Below are 25,578 nucleotides of genomic sequence, written 5' to 3' on the forward strand. Positions count from 1 at the left end.
AATAAATCAGCCATCTTTCTCTTTATTTTTATTTAAAGTTTAATGTGCTTAGTTCCTCAAAGAACTGGTCTTGTGGCTGTTGCTGGAAGACAGACACAAGGAAGAGGTGAGTTCATATGAAATAAAAGAATTTCCACACTAAGACATTTTCATCTTGGCAAAAACTAAACTAAAATTGATTTCATGCACTGCTTTATGTAGCTTTCTTGAATATTATTCTATATAAAACTAATTACACTTCAAGTTCATTTGGCCAATCGAATACCCGTCTTATGTAGGTAAAATATTCTTTTGCTCGAAATAGCAAATGATACATAAACATACAAAATTCCTCTCTCATAAGAATAATAAATATATTACAAAACCAAATTCAATTTTTTCATTGTGTGTATGGTCCCGAGCAACACCGGGTATCCCCGCTAGTTCTATATAAAACTAATTACACTTCAAGTTCATTTGGCCAATCGAATACCTGAGTTTGTCAAAGAAGGAATTATGCACACTTTTCTTAACAAATGATTGTTGTGCTTTTTCTTATGACTCATAATTAATAACAATAAATTATATCGGTAGACTTTCAGAATAGAAAGATAAAATCTCATTCTCACATTAAAAAAAACAACTTTATTGATCATCTTCATATATGTGTTAATAAAAAAGGACTGGCCAAGAAGAGTGTTAGTAATAGAAAAAGTCAACACGTATAGATGAAAACAAAAAGGTTAGGAACTTCATATGATGTTAAATGAATGTCATAGTTGTTGAAAAAAAATTAGTCTGTAACAAGATGGCTTTCTCTTGTACATCTTGAGGAGACCACCTAAACTTTTTGCTGATACAGAGGTGGTCTATCTGGTTCTCTGTTACATGGTCAGGCCATACCCAGGTGGCCTTGTGTATCCTCTTGTGGGCAAAGATGCTGCCTCCGATGACAAGGTCATTCAGTCCACAGAGGTCAGCAAATTTCTCTCCGTTTTCGTTTATTTCTCCGAGGGCATGTTGTTCCATCACTTCCTCGTAGCCTCTATTGTCTGATCCCACCTTTGCATTGAAATCCCCCATCAGGATGTTGATGTCTTTGTCTTTAAACTTGTCTAAGACTGGCTGTAGTCTGTTGTAGAAATAGTCTTTGTCTTTGTCGGCATGATTATTGGTGGGTGCGTAGCATCAGATCACATTCATCTTGATGTTCTTCTTCACGGTCATGAAGGATGCTGTTATTATCCTTGATCCGTGTGCTTCCCACCTTGTCAAAGCTTTTTGTGCTGTTCTTGAAAGCATGATTGCTACACCTTCCGAGTGTGCTGCATTTTCTTCTTCATGTCCTGAGTACAGCAAGAGTTCACCGGTAGCCAGCCTCGTTTGTCCAGCTTTCAGCCACCTCATCTCACTCAATCCTAGCAGGGTAATGTTGTATTGGCGCATCTCTGCTGGCACTTGTGCTGCCTTCCCTGATTTATACATGGTTTTGACATTCCATGTAGTAATGGTTGTCCTGGTCAATAAGAGGGTTTTCAGCATTGAAGCGTCCCTTCGGCTTTGACTATAGCACATCATTCTTTCTGCAGGTGCAGAACCTTCCTCTCCCAGAACCAAAGTTTCTTGGGTTTTTGTTGTGGATGCTTTGTAGCAAGTTCTTTTTTCCGAAGTGAGGGTGCTGGCCCCACACCCAACCTTCCCCAGAAGGTAGGTGGAGTGCTCTTAATCTGGCCTCTATCCGTCGACCTGTCCGGCATGGGTGGCCCTGCCAGGAGATGAATTTCCTGCTACCTTAGCTCTTGATGTCATTAAAGCATGCAAGCTTCCCAACCAACTTCAAGGTTGCATTCCCAAGATATACGAGTGAGGAGGGGAGCAGACACGGCATCAGACCATCATCTTCTGAATGCTAGACTCAAACTGAGACTAAGAAGAACTGTCCGGCAGGCAGAAGGTTGGACAAAGTACAACATCAACCTACTGAAAGACCAGATGACTCGGGAAACCTTCACTGTGATCCTGAGTAACAGATTCCAAGTACGGCAGGAGCTTACCACCAAAGACACCAATGTCCACGACCTTTGGAAGGGAATAAAAGACATTCTTAGGGAAACATGCCAGGAAGTACTTAGGCCAAAGAAGAAGCAACACAAAGACTGGATCTCTATGGACACCTTACAGAAGGTTCAAGCCAGAAGACTCAAGAAAAAGGCAGTCAATGAGAACCGTACAAGGGGCAGCAAGATGACAGCCCAAGCAGAATATACAAGAGCCCACAAGGAAATAAGGGAAAGCGTAAAGAAAGACAAGAGAAACTATATAGACAGCCTGGCAGGAGAAGTGGAAGAAGCAGCCTACCACTGCAATATGAAAGACCTGTACATGATAACTAAAAAGCTATCAGATAAGTATAACAGACCAGAGCGACTGGTTAAAGACAAGCAAAGACAAACCATCACAAACTCTGAAAGACAACTTGAGAGGTGGGCAGAACATTTCAAGGAACTTCTCAACAGACCAGCTCCCGAGAACCCTCCAGACATTACTGAAGCAGACGCTGATATTGATATAGACTGTGATCCACCAACAAAAGAAGAGATCACACGCGCCATCAAGAAGATGAAAAATGGCAAGGCAGCCGGCCCAGATGGAATTCCAGCAGAAGCCCTCAAGGCAGATGTAGAAACAACAGCTGGCATACTACTGCCGCTTTTTGAGAAGATCTGGGAACAGGAAGAGGTACCGACAGATTGGAAAGACGGACACATAATAAAGCTGCCCAAGAAGGGAGATCTTAGGAATTGTAAGAACTATAGAGGCATCACTCTTTTGTCAGTACCAGGGAAGGTGTTCAACTGGATTCTGTTGGAGAGGATGAGAGATGCAGTTGATGTTAGGCTCAGGGATCACCAGGCAGACTTCAGATGGGACAGATCCTGTACAGACCAGATCGCCACGCTACACATCATAGTTGAACAGTACCTGGAGTGGAATTCCTCATTGTACATCAGCTTTGTGGACTTCCTCAAGGCTTTCGACAGCATACACCACAACACCTTGTGACAACTCCTCCGACACTGGGATCCCAGAAAAGCTGACGAGAATTATCAGGGAGTCATACAACGAAATGGCTTGTCAGGTTGTACACAGGGGACAGTTGACACAATGTTTCAACATAAAGACTGGCGTATGACAGGGATGCCTCCTATCGCCGTTCTTATTTCTCCTAGCTATTGACTGGGTGATGAGGCAGACAATGGATGGACGGCATCCAGTGGACCCTCTGGACTCATCTGGATGACCTTGACTTCGCTGATGATCTCGCTCTGCTCTCCTACAAGCAACAACAAATGCAGAGCAAGACCTCCAGATTGGCCATCCACGCTTCTCAAGTTGGCCTCCACATACACCCTAACAAGACGAAGATCCTGAAAATCTATGCATTAAGCAAAGAGGCAGTGGAGTTGGGCAACAAAAACTTGGAAGAGGTTGAGACCTTCACATACCTCGGGAGTGTGATCAACCAGCAGGGAGGAACAGATACAGACGTTAAGACCCGTAAAAAGCAAGATCATCTTTCATATCCCTCAAGAACATCTGGCGATTCAACCTCATCACTTCTCGCACAAAAATCCGACTGTTCAATTCTAACATCAAATCAATACTACTGTATGGAGCAGAAACCTGGAGACCACCATCGGAAGAGTGCAGACTTTCATAAACTCGTGCCTTCGAAGAATACTAAGGATCCACTGGCCAACTATCATCAGTAATGCAGATCTCTGGGAGAGAACTAACGAAGTACCAGCAGAAAGAGATGGCAATGGATCGGACACACCCTGAGGAAACAACAAATGAATATCACACGCCAGGCTCTGATCTGGGACCCTCAGGGCAAGAGGAAAAGAGGCCAACCAAAAAACACCTGGAGAAGAGACCTGTAGGCAGATGCTGAGCTAACCGGATACTCCTTAAGGGAGTTGGAGCAAATCGCCCAGGACCGTGGACGTTGGCGGGCAGTTGTGGATGGCCTATGCCCCACTAGGGGCTCAAGGCTTAAGAGAGAGAGAGAGAGAAGATGGCTTTCCATTATCACAACAGCCGCTTACCTTTGATTTCTTGTTGGCAAAAAGGTTAAAATATAGCAAATGATCAGCTGCTAATTTTTTTTTTTTTTTTTGGGAGCAGCTGCATTTAATATTCACATAATTGGATAATTTTCTTTTCTCGACGATAAATTATATCTTTTGTCAGCAGAAACATGGGCAAGCAATGTTACCTTTCCTCTAATGAGACAAAAGCAACTGAAGAAAGGATGAGAGTCCTATCTATACTCCTATATATTTGTTTTATATCAAAAACGCTCTTTCTATTTATCTATAAAGAAAATACAACTTTGTTATTTATGGGTCGTGGAATTGCATTCATCTGCAAAAGATCTAGCTAATTTGCATATTCTTTGAAACATTCATTTTAATTAATTCCCTATTAGTTTTTTCGGTTTTCTTATGGGACGATCACCTTTTGTTAATAATTACGAGTAATTATATTGATGCAGATATTCTACATGATTTATACTTGCGTAATATTTGTGTAAAAAGGTTATAGTAAACACAAACCTCTTTCTATATATATTTATGTATGTGTATATATATATATATATATATATATATATATATATATATATATATATATATATATATATAAATATATATATTTAAAAAATTTTGTCTATCAAGCTCCTCTGTCAGCTTTGGTCTACATACATAAAACTTAATATATAGGTTATTCAAACCCATGCAAAACTTGGGTTTTAGACAAAAATCAGTGCAAAAGTGTAAAAATTAAAAAAATGGAATTTGCCAAGTGAAGGTCGAATAACGGCATTATGAATATGCATGCGTAGCTATTGGTTCATGTTTTCATTTTTAACCTTGCAGTAAACATGTCTTCATAGCTCAGGCACTAGCATCAAAGGAAAAAATAAACCCTAAGCTAAATGTTTTGGTTTCAATTCTCAGTGGTGGCGTATGAATAATTTTTTTTTTATACTTTTTAAATCATGACTATATATTGGTTCCAATATAATGTAATAATGAATATGAAATCTTCATTAATTAAAATAACATATTTGAGCATATTTTACAACTGGGCAATGCCGGGCAGCCTGCTAATTTTCAATAAAAGGAAAAATGTGTATGTATAAAGAATCATCACGGCCATGTAGTTTTCCACTTTGTTTTTATTTTACTTTCTCAGAAATCAAGGCGGGGGGGGGGGGGCTTCCTAGGGTCTAACAATTGATCTTTATAAGAGATACATAGATATTCCACTGAGTTAGTAAAGAAGTTAAGAACATAATTTTCCTCTCCAATTGACCATTTCAATATGTTTATGTATATCTTTCTTGTGATCTCTTGATCTTACTAGATTCCAAGACAAGTATTCATATAGTCTGGTGGACTATCCAACTTTGTGCTATTATTTGATGTAACTTGGAGGAAGTGCAGCATTCCTCATAAAAGCTGATGTGGATTAATGATAGTGAGATCTTATTTGGACTGTGAATACTATGTAATTTTGAATATTTAGTTAGGGTTTACTTGTAGAGAAAAGTGTCCTCATGCCAGGTTGTCCTAATAAACCCCTGTACAGATACCTGAGGACAGTGTCTAGTAAGCATTTAAGTTATGTGGGTGTAAGTACATGTTGAGTCCATGGTGTTTCTTGTCAAACCCTCTCCAGGGGCAGACAGCTTGGGGAGGGTTTGGTTGCACCTCAGGAGAGAAGATTGAGGTTGGAAGAAGTGCCAGAGAATAAGTCGTCTCATTTTGGTCAGAAATGAGAAAGTAAGTCATGTATTAACCCTTTTTTATCACTCCTATTACGTGATCAGCTTGCCTGAGAGGTTGCTTCTGATTGGGTAAGCCAGGAGTTGAATATGTGCACGAATCAGCACCAAGCTTATATACCAGACACAAATTAAAATTCGTAAACTGCAAACTGTCACTGTTATTTTCTGTAATTGCCATATCAGCTATATAGCTATTAGTTTAAATTAAGGACAAAATGAAATCTAGATAATTTTTCTCTAACCAAATTGTAATATTTAATATCATCATCCAACATAAAATCATGTGCGAGATTGTGCCACAGAAACACAAAATGTACATCGAATGAAATGAAAATAATAATACATAAATAATTGCCAATAGAAATATATGTGCTTAGAATTACAATCGGTACAGCTTATATTCTATAAATAATAACATTTGAGCAGAGTACTTTAGCAATTCTTTTTTTTTTTTTGTTTTTGGAAAAGGTTATGAAAATACAGCATAATAAACAAAGCATACTGAAATGGAAAACAAAATCATTTTCATTTTTCATATATTAATTGAAAATTAATAATTTTAATACTGAACTGGCAATAGTAAGTTTAAAAGCTTAGAATGCTTGTACAAAATTGAATGAAAGTAATTTAATCCAAGAGTGTATAAAAAGAGTTCTTTTGGTCATGCCATGATATAATGCTCTTACATTACTTCCTCTTGAATGGGACGTTCACACTTTGAATATTGTTATCAAATAAGTGTCTGCTTGTTAACAAATGCAAATCGACAAGTCAGAAAGCACAATCAAATCATATGTCATGTCTTCAAACTCAACAACAGCAGTTCTCCAAGACAGTCTATCCAAATTCGTCCTTGGGGGTCTTTCATAGTCCTCTGATGGCTGTCTCTCTAAAAACAACATTAAAACAACAGCAACACAAAATGAAATAGACTCTATCTCAAATTTAAAGAAAAACCATTTTATTAAGAAATTAGCATCACTTCTGTCTTTGCTAATGGCCGTGGGAAGCTGCAAATTTGGAACTTTGCCCTTTGACCTTTTTATCTACCATTGATTCTTAAGTCATTTTTGCTGTTTTATTGCGGGTTTTGTTAAAACTAACTGGAGGAGAATAAATATCCCAATCAAGATTCCTGGATCTTTGAATGGACTTCCAGGAGATATATTAAATTCACCAATGTTGCAGTTATTTAAGGCAGAATTGGACTTGTATCCTCTCTTATATAAATTTATATCCCCTTTTCCCTATGTAGTAACTGGAGCTTGTTTTATTCTATGCCAAATTTATTGAATGAAATTGAATTTTGTTTGTGTCTAATGGCATCGAATCAAACCCCCTGGTATTCTATCTTTTTTGACGTCATTTCCTTTAGCTAGTGTCTTCATGAATAACAGTTCCTCCTCTTGACATCTTCACAATGGTATATGACCAGAAAAATACTGTTAGTATATATACATATATATATATATATATATATATATATATATAAGTTTTGGGATGATTAATTGGAATTGGGGATCAGAAAATCGAAACATTTTGGAGCATCAGGATCGGAAAAATTTGTGCCTATTTAAGATGCCAAAAACGATTCTTGTAATTTGCTTTTTTTTTAATTTAATTTTATTTAAAACAAAATCTTCTACTGCTGGTTGCAATTATAAATATTTATTTATTTTAAACTACCAGTAAAGATAATATTTATAGATCACTCCCACAAGTGTGCTTTTACGTTTGAGAAAATATCTGCTCATTTAACATGTGCTTTAAGGTAACCAGGAAAAAATAACAATCTTATAGTTAAATATTTAGAGATTTATAAAGAATTGGAATTGGAAGCAGTAATTGTATCAGAACTGTAAATTTAGTTCAGAATTGTATCAGAATCAGGGAAAATATTGGAATCGTCCTATCACTAATATGTATTAAAGAAGATCAGAACAACGTCGGTAGTGTCTGTTTCAAATTCAAGCAAAAAGTACCTAATTAATCTCCTTTACAAGACTCTCTTCAGCCTCTGTTTATGTTTCTCATAAATAATGGCTAAAGAGAGTCTGGTAAAAGGGACAAATTGTAGGTCCCCTATTATTGGATTTTAAACTGGCGGTACTGATGTTCTGATCTTCTAGAATATATATATATATATATATATATATATATATATGTATATATAAATCCAAATTACACTCTTATTTTTATTTTCTTAATAATCGATCACTCTGCTGGCATTCTCTCCCAATAATCTCAGATAGAAGTTAGTATATAATAGGTATATTTCTGATGCCAACAGGTCGAGGAGGAAATCGATGGGTAAGCCCAGAAGGTTGTGCAATGTTTACACTTCATGTGCAGCAAGATGCTAACAGTGAACTTGGATGTGCACCTGTATTTTTGCAACACCTGTGTGGACTGGCTATGGTTCTCAGTATCCGACAGATACCTGGTTATGAGGTGAGTAATATTTTCTTTTATTCCATGACAATTGAATATATCTGCTGGTTCTGATTTTCAAGAACATTAAAAAAAAAAAATGCTATTATGTTTTGGAATTTGGTAGTTGAGGATTCATAATTTGTTTTATCTTGGATGTTATTTTCACAATGTTTCAACTGATGTAATCTTCTACTTTCTTCAGATGCAACTTGAAGATCTTTATATTGAACTTAGAAATTTGTGAAAATTTTCGAACTGAACCCTCTAAGCCATAGTTTATATTGTTCTCGTTCCAACAGCCATGATCAAGTAATTTCTACTATACTAGCAGGACTTCTTGGTATTGTCCGGGACAAAAATGTAACATATTTCTATTAAAACTCTTATCCCTTTATCTTTTTCTTTATTCGTCTCTCTGTCTTTCTCCCCCCACACACACACACACTCCTTTTCTCCTCTGTCCAGCTCATGCTTCTCTCTGGACATACACACATATAGATCATTTTCCGTTTTATAGATTCTTCAGGGAATCAATTGGCATAAGGGAAGTAACTCTTTAATAAAATATCTCCTAAAATAATACATGCATAAAACGTCCAAAAAGCTGATCTCCCACTGATGAAATCTATGGCAGCTTTGGGTCACAGAGTTAATAATTATTTCTAAATTTTAGGTATCATTCATCCAGGACACTGCTAATCAAGAATAATAAGAATATACTGCAGGAGTTATTGGTTTCTAAAGTTCTTTAAAAACAAGACCTATAAACCTATGGCAGATTTTTATATATGTAATACTATGGTTGACCCCCCCCCCCATCTAAATGCTAGGAAGTAAGAGAGAAAAGGAGAAGGATAGGTATCAAAAGAAATAGACAATAGGGTTTCTTAGTAGACAATAGGTAGGAAGATAGACTAAAGAAAATGTACATGAGCTTGTCTGTTAGGGTTTGACAATGAGTAGATATATTTAGTTTTTATGATGGTGGGGAGTGTTTTTTATGACAGTGTCTGATTGATGAAACTAGGAGCGATTTTTGAGAACGGATCAACCAATGACAGTTGAGTTAATACTTATGACAGTTCAGGGCTGGAGACAATTAGAGATAGATCGTGGCCTGGGCAGAGGCGAAGCTAGAGTAAAACTTCCAAAATACAGTGTTCAGAGTGTTTTCTTTCTTTTTTTTTCTTTTTTTTTTATTTTAAGAGTTTGTAATATTTTAAAAAGATTTTTCAAAAACTAAAAACTTTAAAATTACATAATATATGAAAATAAATTCTATTTTCAGTCTATATTCGCACCTTATCTTGGCGGAAAAATGGGCAGAGGGGTGGTGAAATGTTGTCACCCCTCTTTGGCTGTCACCCAGGGCGGACCCCCCTCCCCCCCTAGCTCAACCACCACTTGGCTTGAGCCAGGTCAGAAATGCTTTGGAAGATCATAATGAACTGATGGCAACAGACGTAGATGTGGAGCCTAAGCATGTTGAGGGTCGATGATGACGCACACACCCAAAGTCCAACCAATATATGAAGCATCAGAATTTGTGCTCCTTTTGTTTTCCTGTTTTATTTTATTTTTTATACTTGTGAACCTGTGCGTCCCTCTCGATGGTCGACAATATGTAAAGAATAACGACACGGCCATAAGAACGACATAATGAATATGAAGCATAAAATCTTTCCAAAATTATCGGATTACTCATTAACATAGCCTGAAAAAGGGTTGATATGCCGGAAAACAAAATAACTAAACCTTTCCTCTCTGCTTCTCTCCCATGCTACAAATCACAACCGTCATTATTAAAAAGAAGATGACAATGAGAGAGAGGAGGAAACAAATTATTTGCATGTCGTGTTTCACAACAAGGCTTCAACTGTTTGTGTGAGAAACTGCAATCAGAATTATCTGCAGAAATCAAAGAGTATATTTTTGTAATGCTGTACTAATTTATAATAGTCATCAATGTTTGTTTTTTTTTTTAAATTTTTTTTCCTTTATTATTATTTTTTTCTATTTTTAGAAATCATTCCAGATAAGGCATGAAGCTACTTGATGTAAGGAGCTAAAAAACATACTACTTCAAAAACTAGATAAAAATAAGTTTGATATATAGATTCCAGCCCAGAAAACAGCAAATCTTCCCCCTTTATCAGAAACAAGTGAGGACTAAAGGACAAAATAAGGGGAAGTGAGAGTTAAAAGGATGCTGGAAGTAAACCAATGGTTCACTTTGTACTCTCCTGAAATGATAAGCATCAAATTCGGGAATTGCAAAAATCAGAACTTTTAAGGATATCAGAATCGATATCAAAAAAATTTGTACCTATTTTCCAATGCTCAGAACAATTCTCTTAATTGTCTCTTTTTTTTTTTTTGTGTGATTTTATTTAAAACAAAATCTTCTACTGCTGGTAGTAATAATAAAATGATCAATATTTATTGATTTTAAACTACGAGTACAACTAAAATCTATACATCATTCCCTACAAGTGTGTTTTCATGTTTAAGAAAATATCTGCACATTTAACATGCATTTTCTGGTAATCAAGAAAAAATAACAACTCTAGAGTTAAATATTTAAATTATTAAATATTAAAGAATTGGAATCAGTAATTTTATCAGAATCAGAAATTTATTACGGAATCAGTAAATTATCAGAATCGGGAGAAAAATATTGGAATAGTCCCATACATATATATAATACCAACTCCCTTCTCTCATAATCGAATAGGAGCAGCTTTATAAAGTCCTGAATGTTTACTTGCAGCCTAGAAAAAGAGGAAGATCTGAGGAACTTATTTACAAGATCTCATTAATAACTTTTAGTTTGTGATGTAACTTCCTGCATACGTTGATATAATTAACTTCTAATGGAAAATTCCACTCTTTATTTAATTATAACCTTATATGTAAATTTTCGATTTTAACCTTATTTTCACACATCTGGATTTAAATATTGTTATTAAAATATCCTGATATATTAATTTACTCAATTTCACAATCATCGACTAGTTAGGTGCTTTCTATGTTCCTGAAAAAGAGCTCAGAGAATAAAAACCTTCTGCAACATGAATACTATTTCCGAAATAACTGGATTCGGCATTAAGTAACCTGAAAAAGGGTTATGCCAGAAAAACAAAAAACCAAACATTATTCCCTTTTTCCATGCAGTCATAGAATGTTCAACATGACGAGTGATTTGCTATTTTCATCTCTTTACAACTGGTTTAACATAATGACATTTTCAAAAATACCGCCTCTTCTCTCTAGCATATTAAATCAACCAGATTTTAAAAGTTAAAGTATATTGAAGCTTACAAATCAGTTTGATTCTGATTAGCCAATTTATTATTCTTGTGTGTTCTTTGCTATAAAATAACACTTTACTCCAATTTGTTAAAAAGAACTTATTTCAGCTCAAAGGTTACATTTTCGATTAATCACTTCAAAACAAACATCAGCTTTTTTTCTTTTCTTTTTTTTACATAGTGGTCACCACTTATCAAGGCCCGGAAACCACTCGAGGATTGCGTGTACAGTAATCAATGGGATAGTACCGTAGTAATCGTTAGTATTGGAGATTTGATAAAGTGTCTTACTTAAGGAGGCGGTTCATCAGGAATTTATGTTGGACTTGAAGACATCCAAGTTGTAGTCAGGTGAGAAACAGGCAAACAGAAGAGAGTTCCACAGGCGTGCACTTCTAAGAAAGAAGCTTTGTCCATGAAATCTATGTTTTGATTTAGGCATAGATAAAGAGTGGGGGGAATTATTAATAGTGTTTTCAGCTAGACGAGTGTTTCTTGTGAAAGTTTGGCAAGGGGGGACCATAGATTGAAGCTCAGTCGAGCACTTGCCATGAAAATAACGATAAAGCAAACACGTAACATCTCTTTTGTGAGATAGAGGTCGCAGGGAAGAGAAAAGGACATCTACAAGGCTACGAAGTCTATTTTGAACTCTATCAAGGCATGGCGAATCCTTTCTAGCAGCTCCTGCCCAAATGTGGCAAGAGTACTCCATCTGTGGACGTACCTGGCTCTTATATAGATAGAGAATTGCATCAGCAGTGAGATATCTACTGGATCGATAGGATTCCACCATTTTTTCAGCAGCCTTGACAACAGATTTGATGTACGTGTTCCATTTAAGATCAGGAGTAAAGGTCAAGCCCAGAAGCTTGTCAAAACATAAGGCCTCCCCAAGACGAGAGCCATTCATTTCAATTGATGCCAGATGGGGGAATCAGAATATTGATGATGTAAAGATTACTTTTCCAATAAAAAAAAAACAATGTTCACCATTGCTCAAGATAATAATGGAACTACAAATACTTCAGAGTGAAGAAGGCCTTTTAAAAAAAAAGAAAAAGAAAAAATAAGAACTTGTACATTTGCATTTGAAAACAGTTGAGACTAGTGGCCTGATGATGCTAAATTTCAATATAAATTACAGCTGAAACATGTGTGCATATATGTAGCCAATAATGTTTGTATGAATGAAAATCATACAATAATACAGCTTTACTTGTTTTCAAGCACTATTTTATAAACACCGGATTTTCACTGAATCATATATATATTAGGTTGTCCGGAAAATAATGGCCAATTTTAGAGAAAATGGATTTATTAATCAAATAGGTGACACTAGACATTGAAATTAGTCAAAGTATGATCCTTGAACAGCCATGCATTTTTGCCATCTATCAACTAGATCATTTATGCCTCGTTGATAAAAATTCTTTGGCTTACATGCTAAGAAATCTTTGAAAAAAGATTCAACCTCTGCATTAGATCTGAAAGTTTTGTTGCTTAAAAAAGCGGCTAAATGCTTGAAAAAATGGTAGTCTGTGGGTGAAAGATCTGGAGAATAAGGAGGATGTGGTAAAGTTCCGTATCCCAAGTCTGTGAGTTTCTGCAGTGTCATTCTCGCAACATGAGGCTGCGCATTATCGTGGAGCAGGATTGGACCATGCCTATTCACTAATGCAGGTCTCAATTTTTGTAAATGATGATGCATTTCTTCGAGTTGATTGCAGTAAACCTCTGCCATGATGCTCTGATTAGCATCCAGAAAGCTGTAATGAATAACACCAATTGCACACCACCAAACAGTCAGCATAATCTTCTGTTGGTGAAACTTTGGCTTTGGAAAATGTTTGGGTGCTTCATCACAATCAAGCCATTGACCTGATCGTTTCCGATTATCATAAAGGATCCACTTTTCGTCACAGGTGACTAGTCGGTCAAGAAATGGATCATTAATGTTTCGCAAAAAGAGCATCGAACACACTTCAAAACGTCGAGCTTGTTGATTTTCATTGAGCTCATGTGGGACCCATTTATCGAGCTTTTTCACCTTGCCAATTTGTTTCAGATGGTCCGACACTGTTGAACTGCTGACACCAAGTTCCCGAGACATTTCCCTGACACTTTGCCGTGGGTTTTGCTCAACAATGGCTCTCAAATTTTTATTGTCAAGATTAGATGGCCGTCCTCTACCTTCTTCATCTTTAAGGCTCTCATCACCATTACGAAATTTCTGAAACCACCTTCGTACTGTTCTATCACTTGTGATGCCTTCTCCCCATGCCCTATTGATATTTACAGTTGTTTGAGAAGCATTGTTACCAAGCTTAAACTCATGCAGGAAAAGTAATCGTAAGTCTTCTTTTCTCATATTCCAAATTATGGGCTCATTCGCTCATAAAACGTTTTCTGAAAGAAAAAAGTAAGAAATCATTAAAGAGCACATATAAATCAATAATCATGTTGATGTTTACCTGAACTTTAATAAAAATCCTATGATAAAATCCAATTTCAAAACAGACTTCCTGAAATGGCCATTATTTTCCGGACAACCTAATATATATATATATATTAGTCATCCACAGATGGACTATTTTGCTTCAGAGTGACTAGACTAGCACCCATCTCAAACCAGGATCAAACCTACAATTATCTAGTTGATAGTCAGCAGTTCTACTCTTGGGCTCATTGGATCGGTGCCCACAAACAATATCATCAAAGATCTATTTATATAAACATTTGACCACCACTTTTACATTGGTCGATTTGTTAATAATAATAATAATATATATGATTATTATAAACAAAAATATAAATGAATAAAAAAGAAAAAATATTTCATCACAAATATATATATGTAACGTTAAAATATCCACATATCCTACTAGAATAGAAATTCCCCTCTAGACTAAAGTACTGTAGGTTTGCCATAACATATATCACATACAAATTTATTATGTCTAGCTTATTAGCCACTATCTTATGTAACTTAATAACAACATTTTAAGCACATTTAGTCGTTATAATAAAATCCTACATGTCATCCTAGGAGGAACACCATCACAATTGCAACCATCTTTAGAGGATGTAGTTCCTATTTTTTTAAGTCCTCCTACCCCCCCCCCCCAGTCAACACCAAAAGGAAATATAAACATTCTGCAGATATTGTGCTTGCACCCTTCGTAACTGGATCATAAACTCATAGACATAAACTAATTTTTCCCTTTTCCAATTAATAACTAATAAGGTCTTCCCAGACTTACTCTGCTCATTCTGAGTGGCTGAGCCCTGACCATTCCTATATTAATTAACAGTATTTGCATGCTAAACGAATGCTAATGTACTATTCAGACATGGCATCGCAGTGATACCTACTTTTGCCCTCTGAGTAAATGTCTGCATCCATTTTTTTACATTTTATGGCATCAGCAATATCTACACAAGTTTTTATCTACCCCCCTCTCTCTGTCTGTCTGTCTCTCTCTCTCTCTCTCTCTCTCTCTCTGTATATATTCTTCCCAACTCTCTTTCATTCTCTCTCTCTCTCTCTCTCTCTCTCTCTCTCTCTCTCTCTCTCTCTCTCTCTCTCTCTCTCTACAATTCTTTTTTATGCTGAAAAAAAAAGCCAAACATTTCACGACATCAACACTACCTACAACAGTTTATATTTCCTCTCTCTCTCTTTTTTGCTGAAAAATTTTTTTTTGTAGCGTCAATATTATCTACAGCAGTTTTTATCTCCTCTCTCTCTCTCTCTCTCTCTCTCTTTTTACATTTCTTCGTATGCCAAAAAAAAAACATTTTACGCCATAAACACTGTCCACAACAGTTTTTATTTTCTCTATATATATATTCTTCCCACTTCTCTCTCGCTCTATTTCTCTTGCATGTTTCTGTGTCCGTGTGTTCGTTTTACCATGCAGCTCACTATGATAAATTGCTATCACAAAAGCAAAAAAATTTCATCTACCTACTTTTCATTCTGCCTTTATTTATGAATTCACAGGTTGTCTATAGGAGATGAGGATAACAGTCTGAAAAAAAGAATAAAACATAAACTATTTTCTTTATTAAGTAACTTATAGATATTTTTCTATCATGAAAACAAAAAAACAGTATACCACACTAATTTCTTCTTAAAAGAAAATTAATTTTTTTTTCTTGAAGGAGGTAGGAGGTGTTCCATTTACACAAACTGAGCCACCACAACGCATGGCCGGGTACGGCTAGTTAAATATAAAAAGCAACAGCATCGTTTTTATGCTTCATAAAACCTTCATAGCCTTGTAATATATATATATATATATATATATATAGATATATAGATATAGATATAGATAGATAGATAGATAGATAGATAGATAGAGTGAAACGATAAAATTGTTTCCCTAGAAAAGACTTGATTCTATTTCTATTTGATGAAAATCAGTTTGTTTTTTTTTGTTTTTTGTTGCAGAACATCTACTGGTTAGCTAGTTGTGTACAAATCCCAAGAGTGATAGGAGCTTTCTATCATGTCTGAAAGTGACACAATGTTCAACGATCGAGATCAGAGATGTGCCACTGTACAACTTATGTTCTCTACTGATCTAGATGATGACAACAGGACCATTGCCAGCACCCTCAAAATGCATCGCGTATTGCCACGAATGACAGGGCTGTGCCTAGGATGATGAAAACTAAGTTTCTGTCCACAGTTATGGTCTTTTGTGTGGTTTCAAGTGAGAGTCACATCATACCACCTCACATTTTGACATAAAAGCTTGAAAGTCAACACCAAAGTGTACTGAAGAGTGTGGTGATCCCCTCGTGCAATTAGGTGGCCACGGGTAGACCATGGGTGTAACAGTAGAACTCCGTGGCTGCCTACAAGTCCCAGGAAACCCAGGCTTTGTTTCAGAAGGAGTGCCACGACTTTGTACATTTCTCTCACTGCCTCGCCTTCCTTCCCGACCTAAACTCACTGGACTACTTCATTTGGTCATGCGTTGAGAACATCACCAACATGACCTTCTACAACACTAAAGCCAGCCTGATAACTGTCATCCGCCAAGTATTCGCTGAGTTCCCACTGGTGCTTGTGGAAAAGGCATGCTCCCAGTTCTAGACCCGCATCGAGGTGGTGATTGAGACTGAAGGCGGCTACATTGAATAGATATCAGCTCTACTATAAAATCAGGTTTCCTGAATCGGTTTTTTTCTATAAAAGTTTTAAAATAAATCTGTAGTGTTGTTTTTTTAGGATAACAACTTTATCATTCCACCCTATATATATATATATATATATATATATATATATATATATATATATATATATATATATTATATTATATTATATTATTAACAAATATATAAATGAATAAAAAGAAACAAAAATTTCATCCCATTTATATAGATATATCAACGTAGTTCTCTTTTTACTACTATTAGCTAAAAAAAATCCACTGGGTCAATATATTTAGTTTTTGAATAAAAAAAGCAAAGAATATATGAATAAAAATATTTAAATATCAATCATGGCTTCATATTTGCCACCCCACTCCCACCCCCACCCTATTGCTCTTATAATTCTTTTATTTTTATCTTTAGGAACTGGATCTCAAAATAAAATGGTCAAATGATATTGTGTTTGGAGGACACATCAAATTAGGTGGAGTTCTTGTGAACTCTTTCATCATAAAGGGAGTACTTCATGCAGTTGTTGGTAAATATGATTAATACTTTATTTTATGTGAATCTCCACCATATTTTATCCCAAAGATTTGCTGAATTAGCAGTTACTTACCTTGACTCAGGCACATTATTCAATACATATGTGAGATGCGAGTACTTAAGATCATAAAACAGCATCGATTTTAATGGATTGAACTCTTAATTTCATTAGATAGTTACTTTCTTTGCTTTGTAAAAAACACTGTTTCAACAGTTTCCCTGGATTTAATAATTGTAGAGAATAAAGTAATTTGAAAACGAGAATTTAGGAAACTGAAAGACTACAAAGCCTGAAAAGTATAAATCTTTAGTTTTGGTAAATGGGGACGACAATTCAATTGTTACACGCCATAAAATAAATATTTTGTATTTCTGTTATTTATTTATTTTTTTTTCTATAATAAAATCTTACCCTATATTAAAAATCGATTTTGTGATGAAAAACAAAAGAACTAAGCTTTATTATCTAGTCATTATTCACGGTGTAGACCTGAAGACGCCTTTTCGATTTTGCTTATTTTCTTGGGTTCTTGAAACCTAATTGATCTGTTTTCCTGAAATAAATATATTTCAATGACTTTGGAATCGAACAGACTTTCAGAAGGAGAGAGAGACAGGCATGTTAACACTGACATCTCTGTTCATAGTTGTAATCACAACACAATCAAACTCTGGTGGGGAGATCAATATTATGTATCACTATATATAGAGAGAAATTTAGGAGACATTTACAATGGAGTAAACATCCGAAAATTAAAAAAAATTATAATGACATTTTCATCTTTTCTTAACCAATCTAAATGAATACAAAAGTTCTTACACTTATTTTTTATTTTTTTAGTTTTTACTCATGTTCACCCCTAACAAAGCATATCACCACGTTGATGTAAGGGGCTACTATTCGGAACCATGCCTTGGAAAGATTAACAAGATGTTGGTTTACATTACATTTAAACTTCTGCATATCAGTACAGCCAGGGAAGCCGGTAGCAGGAAAGGCATTCCAAAGTCTAGCTGTTCGAGGGAAGAAACTATTGGAGTAGAAAGCTTTCTGGTATTTAGGGACCTCAACAGTGAAGGGGTGAGATTTTGTTGCTAAGCGGATCTGTCGGGGATATGTACATCGAGTGCAACGAGTTCATCAAGTACAATGAGTTCATCAGAGCATATTCCATTAAAATACTTCTAAAACAGGCACAGAGATGCAACATTACGGTAGTGGGACAGGGGTTAGAGCTTAGTTGACAAACTGGGACCTATTAGATTGAAAACTCTATCCAAGAGGGAGAGACTAGTGGCAGATGCACCAGCCCAGATGTGGTAACAATACTCCATGCATGGGTGAATGGTGGCATTGTAGAGGTACAGGATACTCTCAGGTGTGAGTAGTCTTCTAGCTCGATAGGAGAAACACACTTTTTTTTTTTTTTCAGCATTTGCAATGTCCTTAATATATTTGTTCCAGTTCATATTGCTCGTGAATGTTAAGCTGAGGAGTTTGAAGGAAGAATTCTCAGGTAGGATATTATTTTTCATGGATATCAGTGGTTGGAGGGGCATCTTGTAATTGTTAAAGGAGAGCAGTTTAGTCTTACTAGCATTAAATGTTACCATTCATTTGCAGCCCCATTCCACTATGGTCTGGAGGTCATTTTCTAATGATTCTGCCATTGACTTAGATTTATATACATCTGTTCTTTCCTCATGCATATTATAGAGCATTGTATCATCAGTAAATATAACCATCTCAGACATGTCAGGGAGGTCATTTATTAGTATCAGGAATAATAGTAGTCCAAGGATCGACCCTTGAGGCACTCCCGCATTAATGTTATGCTGCTTGTATATATGCCGATCAATGACAACCTGGATGATCCTATTGTTTAAGAAAGATCTTACTATATTTAGTATACGTCCAGTTATACTGTACAATTTAATTTTCATTAGCAGCCCTTCGTACCAGACTTTGTCAAAGGCCTTGGATATATCAAGGTCTACAGCCTTGGCTTTGCCCACCTTATCCAGTGCATGGTATATACATTTAAAGATGACTGTTAAAATATCTGCAGTAGAATGACATTGCTTAAAGCCATACTGTTTGTCAGAGAGATTTGCTTTTGTGAGGTGGTGGACTAGTGCTTGATTAATTAAGGTCTCAAAGATTTTAGCAAAGCGGGGAGAAGACTGATAAAGTAAAAATTAAGAGGATCAGTCCTTTCACCAGAATTCTTGTATACTGTTATCACAGAAGCCATCTTCCAGTTATTAGGGAAGCAAGATTTGGCAAGGCACTTATTGTTGAGCTTGGAAAGTACAGAGGCTGGCTCAGTTGAGCATTTCTTAATTAATATAGCAGGGATGAGATCAGACCCACATGCCTTGGAGTTTTTTATGATATTGCAGACATGAGAAGGGATGATTTTCACATCATCTAGTGTGGCTTCCGTCCACACAGGGAAATTAGGAAGGGAGTTGTTTGTTGGCTCTAAGGTGATCACTGAGTAAGCAGTTCTGCCTTCTTGGTTGTCCTACATGCGACCTTCTGGTTATTGGATAGTGGGGGAATTACTGATTTCCCTTTATTCATTACACTATTATAGATTTTCCAGAAATTACGAGTTCCTATCTTTTGCAATTCTATGTGTTCCCTGATTATTTCAGCATGCTTTCTTTTGACTGTCACTATTTCTCTCTTACAATGATTTCTAGCATCTATGAATTTTTGTCTATTTGTATTTGACTTATGATGTACAAACTGATGGAATGCATGCTGTCTTTGAGTGGGGCTTGCTATAATACTCTGTATGGGAACATGTGCTTCAATGCCCGCTTTGCACTATTCAGTTGTCTTATTGGCACACTGTTTAGCAGGAAGAGAGAAGATATTGGTCCATGGGGCATCTCTGATGTGTTCTTTGATGATTTCCCAGTCAGCCCTTTTGTAGTACCTTGTTGTTTTCAGCAATGACTCCTCACCTTGGGGTTGGGATTTAAGTATGATGTCAACTGATACCACTAGGTGGTCTGCGTCTCCAAGTGGACTGTAGGCAGTCCTCAGGTACTATGGTGAGGAATAGGTCTAGAAGTGAAGCTTGCTGGTGGCCACTATCTGTTAGGCGAGTTGGGAACATTACTGTCTGTTAAGTGTTGTGACATTATGTTGAACAGAGTGCAGTCTTTATACTGAGTGTGAAGTAATTTCCAGTAACAAAGATGGCAGCTAAGAATCAAATGCGGTTCATGACATAGCCAAAAGTGAACTGATTGAATCCAAAATTCGACAATTTTTATAGTAACTTTGGAAGATTTTCATTGGTTGATTAGTTTATAAAAACGATTGTCAAAATCATTGGTCTCATACCCCCGCATCAGGAGTCAAAAACATTTCACACACACCCTTTTTTGATATAATGGAAAAATCCTTTCGGATTCAATTTTGGTTTGACTTGAGAAAAAGAAAGAAAAATAAACAAATAAATGAACAAATAAAAATAAACCAATAAAATAATTGTTTTTTTTTGGGGGGGGGGAATTTGTCTTTATTCTCATTGGTCAAAAAGAATTATAAATATTTTGGTATAATATGTGCAAAAAGAAGCCTTTTTTTATACATATAAAAATAAACACTTTTTAAATATATATATATATATATATATATATATATATATATATATATATATATATATATATATATATATAAACAAATAGAATTCTATTCAAATACATATAAACATATATGCACAAAAATTCACAAATATACATTTTTTTTTTTTTTAACAAAAACTGAAAACATTATGTTAGGTTTTAGTTGGTTAATTTGGTTAGTAAGATAGAAATGGTCACAGTTTAACGTCATGCCCGGGACAATTTACAATTTTTTGTGTGATTTCGACTGTTCATGCTTCTCTTTTTGGGTTTCTGAAAAGAGGTTTATTCATAATTAGATTCCAAAAAGTTTGGTTATAAAATGTTTTAATTTTATTCTTTTTATAGGTTTAGTGAAAATGTCAGCTATATTATTCTCAGACATCAGAAGTAAGAGTAATAGATTTTTTCCTTATTTCATCCCTTATAAAATGATATCTGATATCAATATGCTTTGACCTTTGATGAATCATAGAATTATTTGCTAATAAGATACTGCTCTGATTATCACAATGAATTACTATAGGTTTTTTACTTAGATCAGGTTTTAAAATAGATTTTAGAAAGGTGTTCAGAAAAATTGCCTCCTGCGCAGAATGGGTGAGGGCCACAAATTCTGCTTCACAAGTAGAAAGGGCAACAATTTGTTGCTTTTTAGTTTTCCAAGAGATCATAGGTCCAGTCTTTGAAAGTCTAAAACAATACCCCATTATACTTTTTCTATCCTAAGAGTTACCCCAATGTGACTCTGAAAATCCTTCTAAATTTAGAGGATATGTAGACTTTTTAAATATTAAAGATTGTTCCTCGGTTCCTTTTAGATAACAAAGGATTTGTTTTGCATGATTAAGGTCCTTAATTGTCGGTCTCGATAAGTTTTGAGATAGCTTTGTTACAGTGTAACATATGTCAGGCCTAGTTGTGCTCATCAAATAGATGAGGCTTCCAACCATTTCTCTGTATAATCGATTATCTATGGATTTTGTTTCGGTCTCTATATTTTTATTTATGCCAATTTCGACCGGAGTTTTACACTGTTTGCAATCTTGCATTCCGAACTTGAGCAGAATTTTTTCAATGTATCGTGATTGGTTCATAGTTATAGTTTCATTTTCACAGGTAAATTTTTCACCAAGGAACCATGTCAGTCGTCCAAGATCAGCCATTTTAAATTTTTTATTTAATTTATTTTTAATATCTTCTAAAGTGTTGTCGCAGTTTTATGTGAGTAATATATCGTCAACCCAAAAAACCAAAAGCAACAATTTATTACTCACATTTTTGGTATACATGCATGCTTCTTTGGGACATTGCTTGAATTCCTGTTCTATTAAATAATTATGGAGTGTAAGATTCCAATTGTGAGCACTTTGTCTTAGTCCATATAACGATTTATTCAGTTTCCACATGGAATTTTTATTTTTCATTTTAAATCCCTCTGGAGGGTAAATATAGATTTCACAGTCAATTGGATCATTTAAATAAGCATTTTTTACATCCATTTGATGTATTTTTAAATTGTATTGAGCGGCAAGTTGTAATAAAATTCTAATTGTTGTTAAATTTGTCGTTGGTGAAAATGTTGCAAAATATTCCACTCAAGAAATTTGTGAAAAACCTTTTGCAACAAATCTTGCTTTAAAAGTTTCACTGCCAGAAGCTGCAATTTTTTTGGAAAAAACACAGCGTGAAGAAATTATATTTTTATCTGTTGGTTTTGCCACTATTTCGTATGTGTTATTTTCAGATAAAGCTTTCAATTCGGATACCATAGCTTGTTCCCATTCTTGGTGATTTTGTGAATTAATCGCCTCATTATAACTTTCCGGTGCGCTTTTCAACGAGTAACAGTAATCCACTGCGTAATCTTGTATCTTTTCAATTTTTAAAGAAGTCTGGCCTTTTTCGCTCCCTTATTGGGTATCGACGTGTTTGGTTAATATTTTCATCAGTAATTCTACTGTAATTGTCGTCGTTATTAATATTTTCATTGTAATCGATTAAGATGCTAGGTAATATTTTGTTACGTTTTTCATCCACTGGATCGCCATTTTTTAAATTTAATGTATCATTGAATTTTACACATCTAACCCTTTTTATGGCATTTTGGGCTGCAAAGTAGATTAAATATGCTGGACTGTTTTTATCGTAACATTTGAAAATATCTTTTTAGCTTATAGGTATTTTCTATAAATGCAAAGCAATCTGAACCAAATATACGCATTCGGTTCATTTTGGGTTTTACACCGCAAAACGCTTCATACAGTGTTTTGCCTGATCTTCTATTGAACAATCTATTTCTGATATATGCTGCTGCCATTAAAGCGTATGTCCATAAACTATGCGCTAATTTCGATTCGATAAGTAGACATCTTGTCATCTCAAAAAGGGTTCGCCATGCCCTTTCAGCGGTGTCATTTTGGAAGGGGGAATACAGCGCAGATTTCTCGTGTTTAATACGGTGGTTAATTGATAGAAGTTCACAGTCTTTACTAATAAATTCAGTCCCATTGTGTGAGCAAATACATTTTACTGAGCCGTACGGGGCAATATCAGCTAAATATTTCTTAGTGGCGAGGATTTGTTTTTTAGAAAATAAACTAGAATTAAACAGGAAAAATCATCAATAAAGTTCAAAACGTACCTTAGATTATTTCTCCTCATTGGGCTGATCGGACCTGCTAAGTTACAATTCAAGTGAGACAATTTTCGTAGCTTTTTTGTCTGGCGTTCGGCTTATATATTTTGTCATTTTCCCCTGTGCACACACATCACAATTTGGGAGATCGTCTGAATTTTCATGCCTTAGACTACACTTGATAATTTTTTAATATCAGCTGTATTGCAGTGTCCTAGAATTTTATGCCAGGTTTCCAAGTCGTGACAGACAGTTTTTGAGGGAACCATACTTTTTAAATAATATAGTCGGCCATTTTCTCTAATGTCAAATACAGTTCCATTGGGGTATATCAATTTTGACTTATTTTGGCTAAACTTTATATTGGCGCCTTGTTTAATTGCAGCCTACACAGAAAATATGTCTTGTTTAAATGTAGGTATGAACAGATCATTTTTTAGAATACAGTTACAGATTTCACCTTTATTATTTTTTAGGGATATTTTAGCATCGCCTCTTTTCAAGACTATATCATTTATTTGACTACTGTCGGCAAGTTCGAGAAAATGACTTTGTGGATTAATGTTTGGATCAAAATTAATAAAATCAGAATCCTTGGTGAAAAAGTGTGCTGTAGCACCACAGTCTACAGGAGATTGTTACCGTTTGTGGTATTGTCAAAGTTACATGTGAATAGAAATGTATGTTCTTTCTCAAAGTTCTCAACGTTTTTTACGGAGTTCATTTTAGAGCATTTATATCGATATTGGAAACTTTTGTGGTTGGGCCATCTACAATTATAACAGATAATTTTATTCTTTTTCTTTTTGGGGAAAATGTTGCGGTGAGGTGCGTAATTTGGTGAAGTCTGTTTTCGAGAAGTATTTTTGAACTTCATAATATTGCTGGAGTTATTATTGTCCACAAGCATACGATTAGTCTCTTTGTAACTGCGCAATGCCACTTTAAATTCACTGAAAGTTATAGGTTTGTCTTTTTGCGTTATAACACTTATTATTTCACCTGAGAGTTTTAAGGCATTGGCGGTTGTTTCTGCCCTGATAACATTGTCGGTAATAGTTTCATCCTCGTTACATTTCAGAGACGTTAGTTCTGTATATAGTGATATAATTTTCGTTTTCCCTTTTGATAAATAATGTTCTCTTAATATGTTCAATGTTTTCCGTTCGTCATCAAAGGCCTCTCTTATAATCAGAGACAGACTTCTATCGTCTAAGCATTAAATAAGTTCTGCAAAAACAGTCACATTCTTTTCGAGAAATTCGGGGTCGTTTGGATTCTCTGTTGGAGATTGTATCACTTTGTGTAGTTTTCGAATCTTAGATACCCCAGAAATTTTACCTGCCACAATTCGAATTTAGATTTCGATCCATCAAAGAAAAGACGATGACTGAGTGCATAACCTGTTAAGTGTTGAGACATTATGTTGAACAGAGTGCAGTCTCGATACTGAGTGTGAAGTAATTTCCAGTAACAAAGATGGCAGCTAAGAATCAAATGTGGTTCGTGACATAGCCAATGGCGAACTGATTGAATCTAAAATTCGATAATTTTTATAGTAACTTTGGAAGATTTTCATTGGTTGGTTAGCACAGCCGGTGGTTATAAATACAATTGTCGAAATCATTGGTCTCATACCCCCGCATCAGGAGTCAAAAATAGTGTGAGGGAATGGGCTTTAGAGAAGCTATAAGTAGAGCATCGAGCTGTATCTGTGCAACCTGAGAAACCAAGCCAATTTTTATGATGCACATTAAAGTCACCATGTATTTGGGTATCTAAGGAGTGTGTTGCATCTAAGCTATCAGAGACATTATCGATTAAGGTACAGTCCTGACTTGAGAGAGGACGGTAGAGAAAATATAAGTAACTAATGTAATGATGAAAGGCTAGTCGAAAGCACATAAAAGGCTGGCCATTCAATTCAAGACATTGCTCTCTAGTTAAAGGGTAGGTGCTACGAATATAGACTCCAAGCCCATGCATATCTGAGTCCTTATGGCAGG

The 25,578-nt window shown here is 35.5% G+C and overlaps 1 protein-coding gene across 8 annotated transcripts in view; it reads left to right on the plus strand.

Moving 5' to 3' along the window:
• The window catches only part of LOC145286132 (biotin--protein ligase-like), a 69,588-nt gene that overhangs the window by 37,701 nt on the left and 6,309 nt on the right, over positions 1-25,578 (plus strand). For all 8 annotated transcript variants that reach the window (XM_080134847.1, XM_080134842.1, XM_080134843.1 and 5 more), the window contains 3 exons: positions 39-106; positions 8,124-8,284; positions 17,167-17,281. In XM_080134847.1, coding sequence (XP_079990973.1) covers positions 39-106; positions 8,124-8,284; positions 17,167-17,281 — 344 coding nt within the window. The remainder of the gene's footprint in view (positions 1-38; positions 107-8,123; positions 8,285-17,166; positions 17,282-25,578) is intronic.

Source organism: Euprymna scolopes, chromosome 10, assembly GCF_053919585.1.
Source record: "Euprymna scolopes isolate OS-2025 chromosome 10, ASM5391958v1, whole genome shotgun sequence".
Taxonomy (NCBI): domain Eukaryota; kingdom Metazoa; phylum Mollusca; class Cephalopoda; order Sepiida; family Sepiolidae; genus Euprymna; species Euprymna scolopes.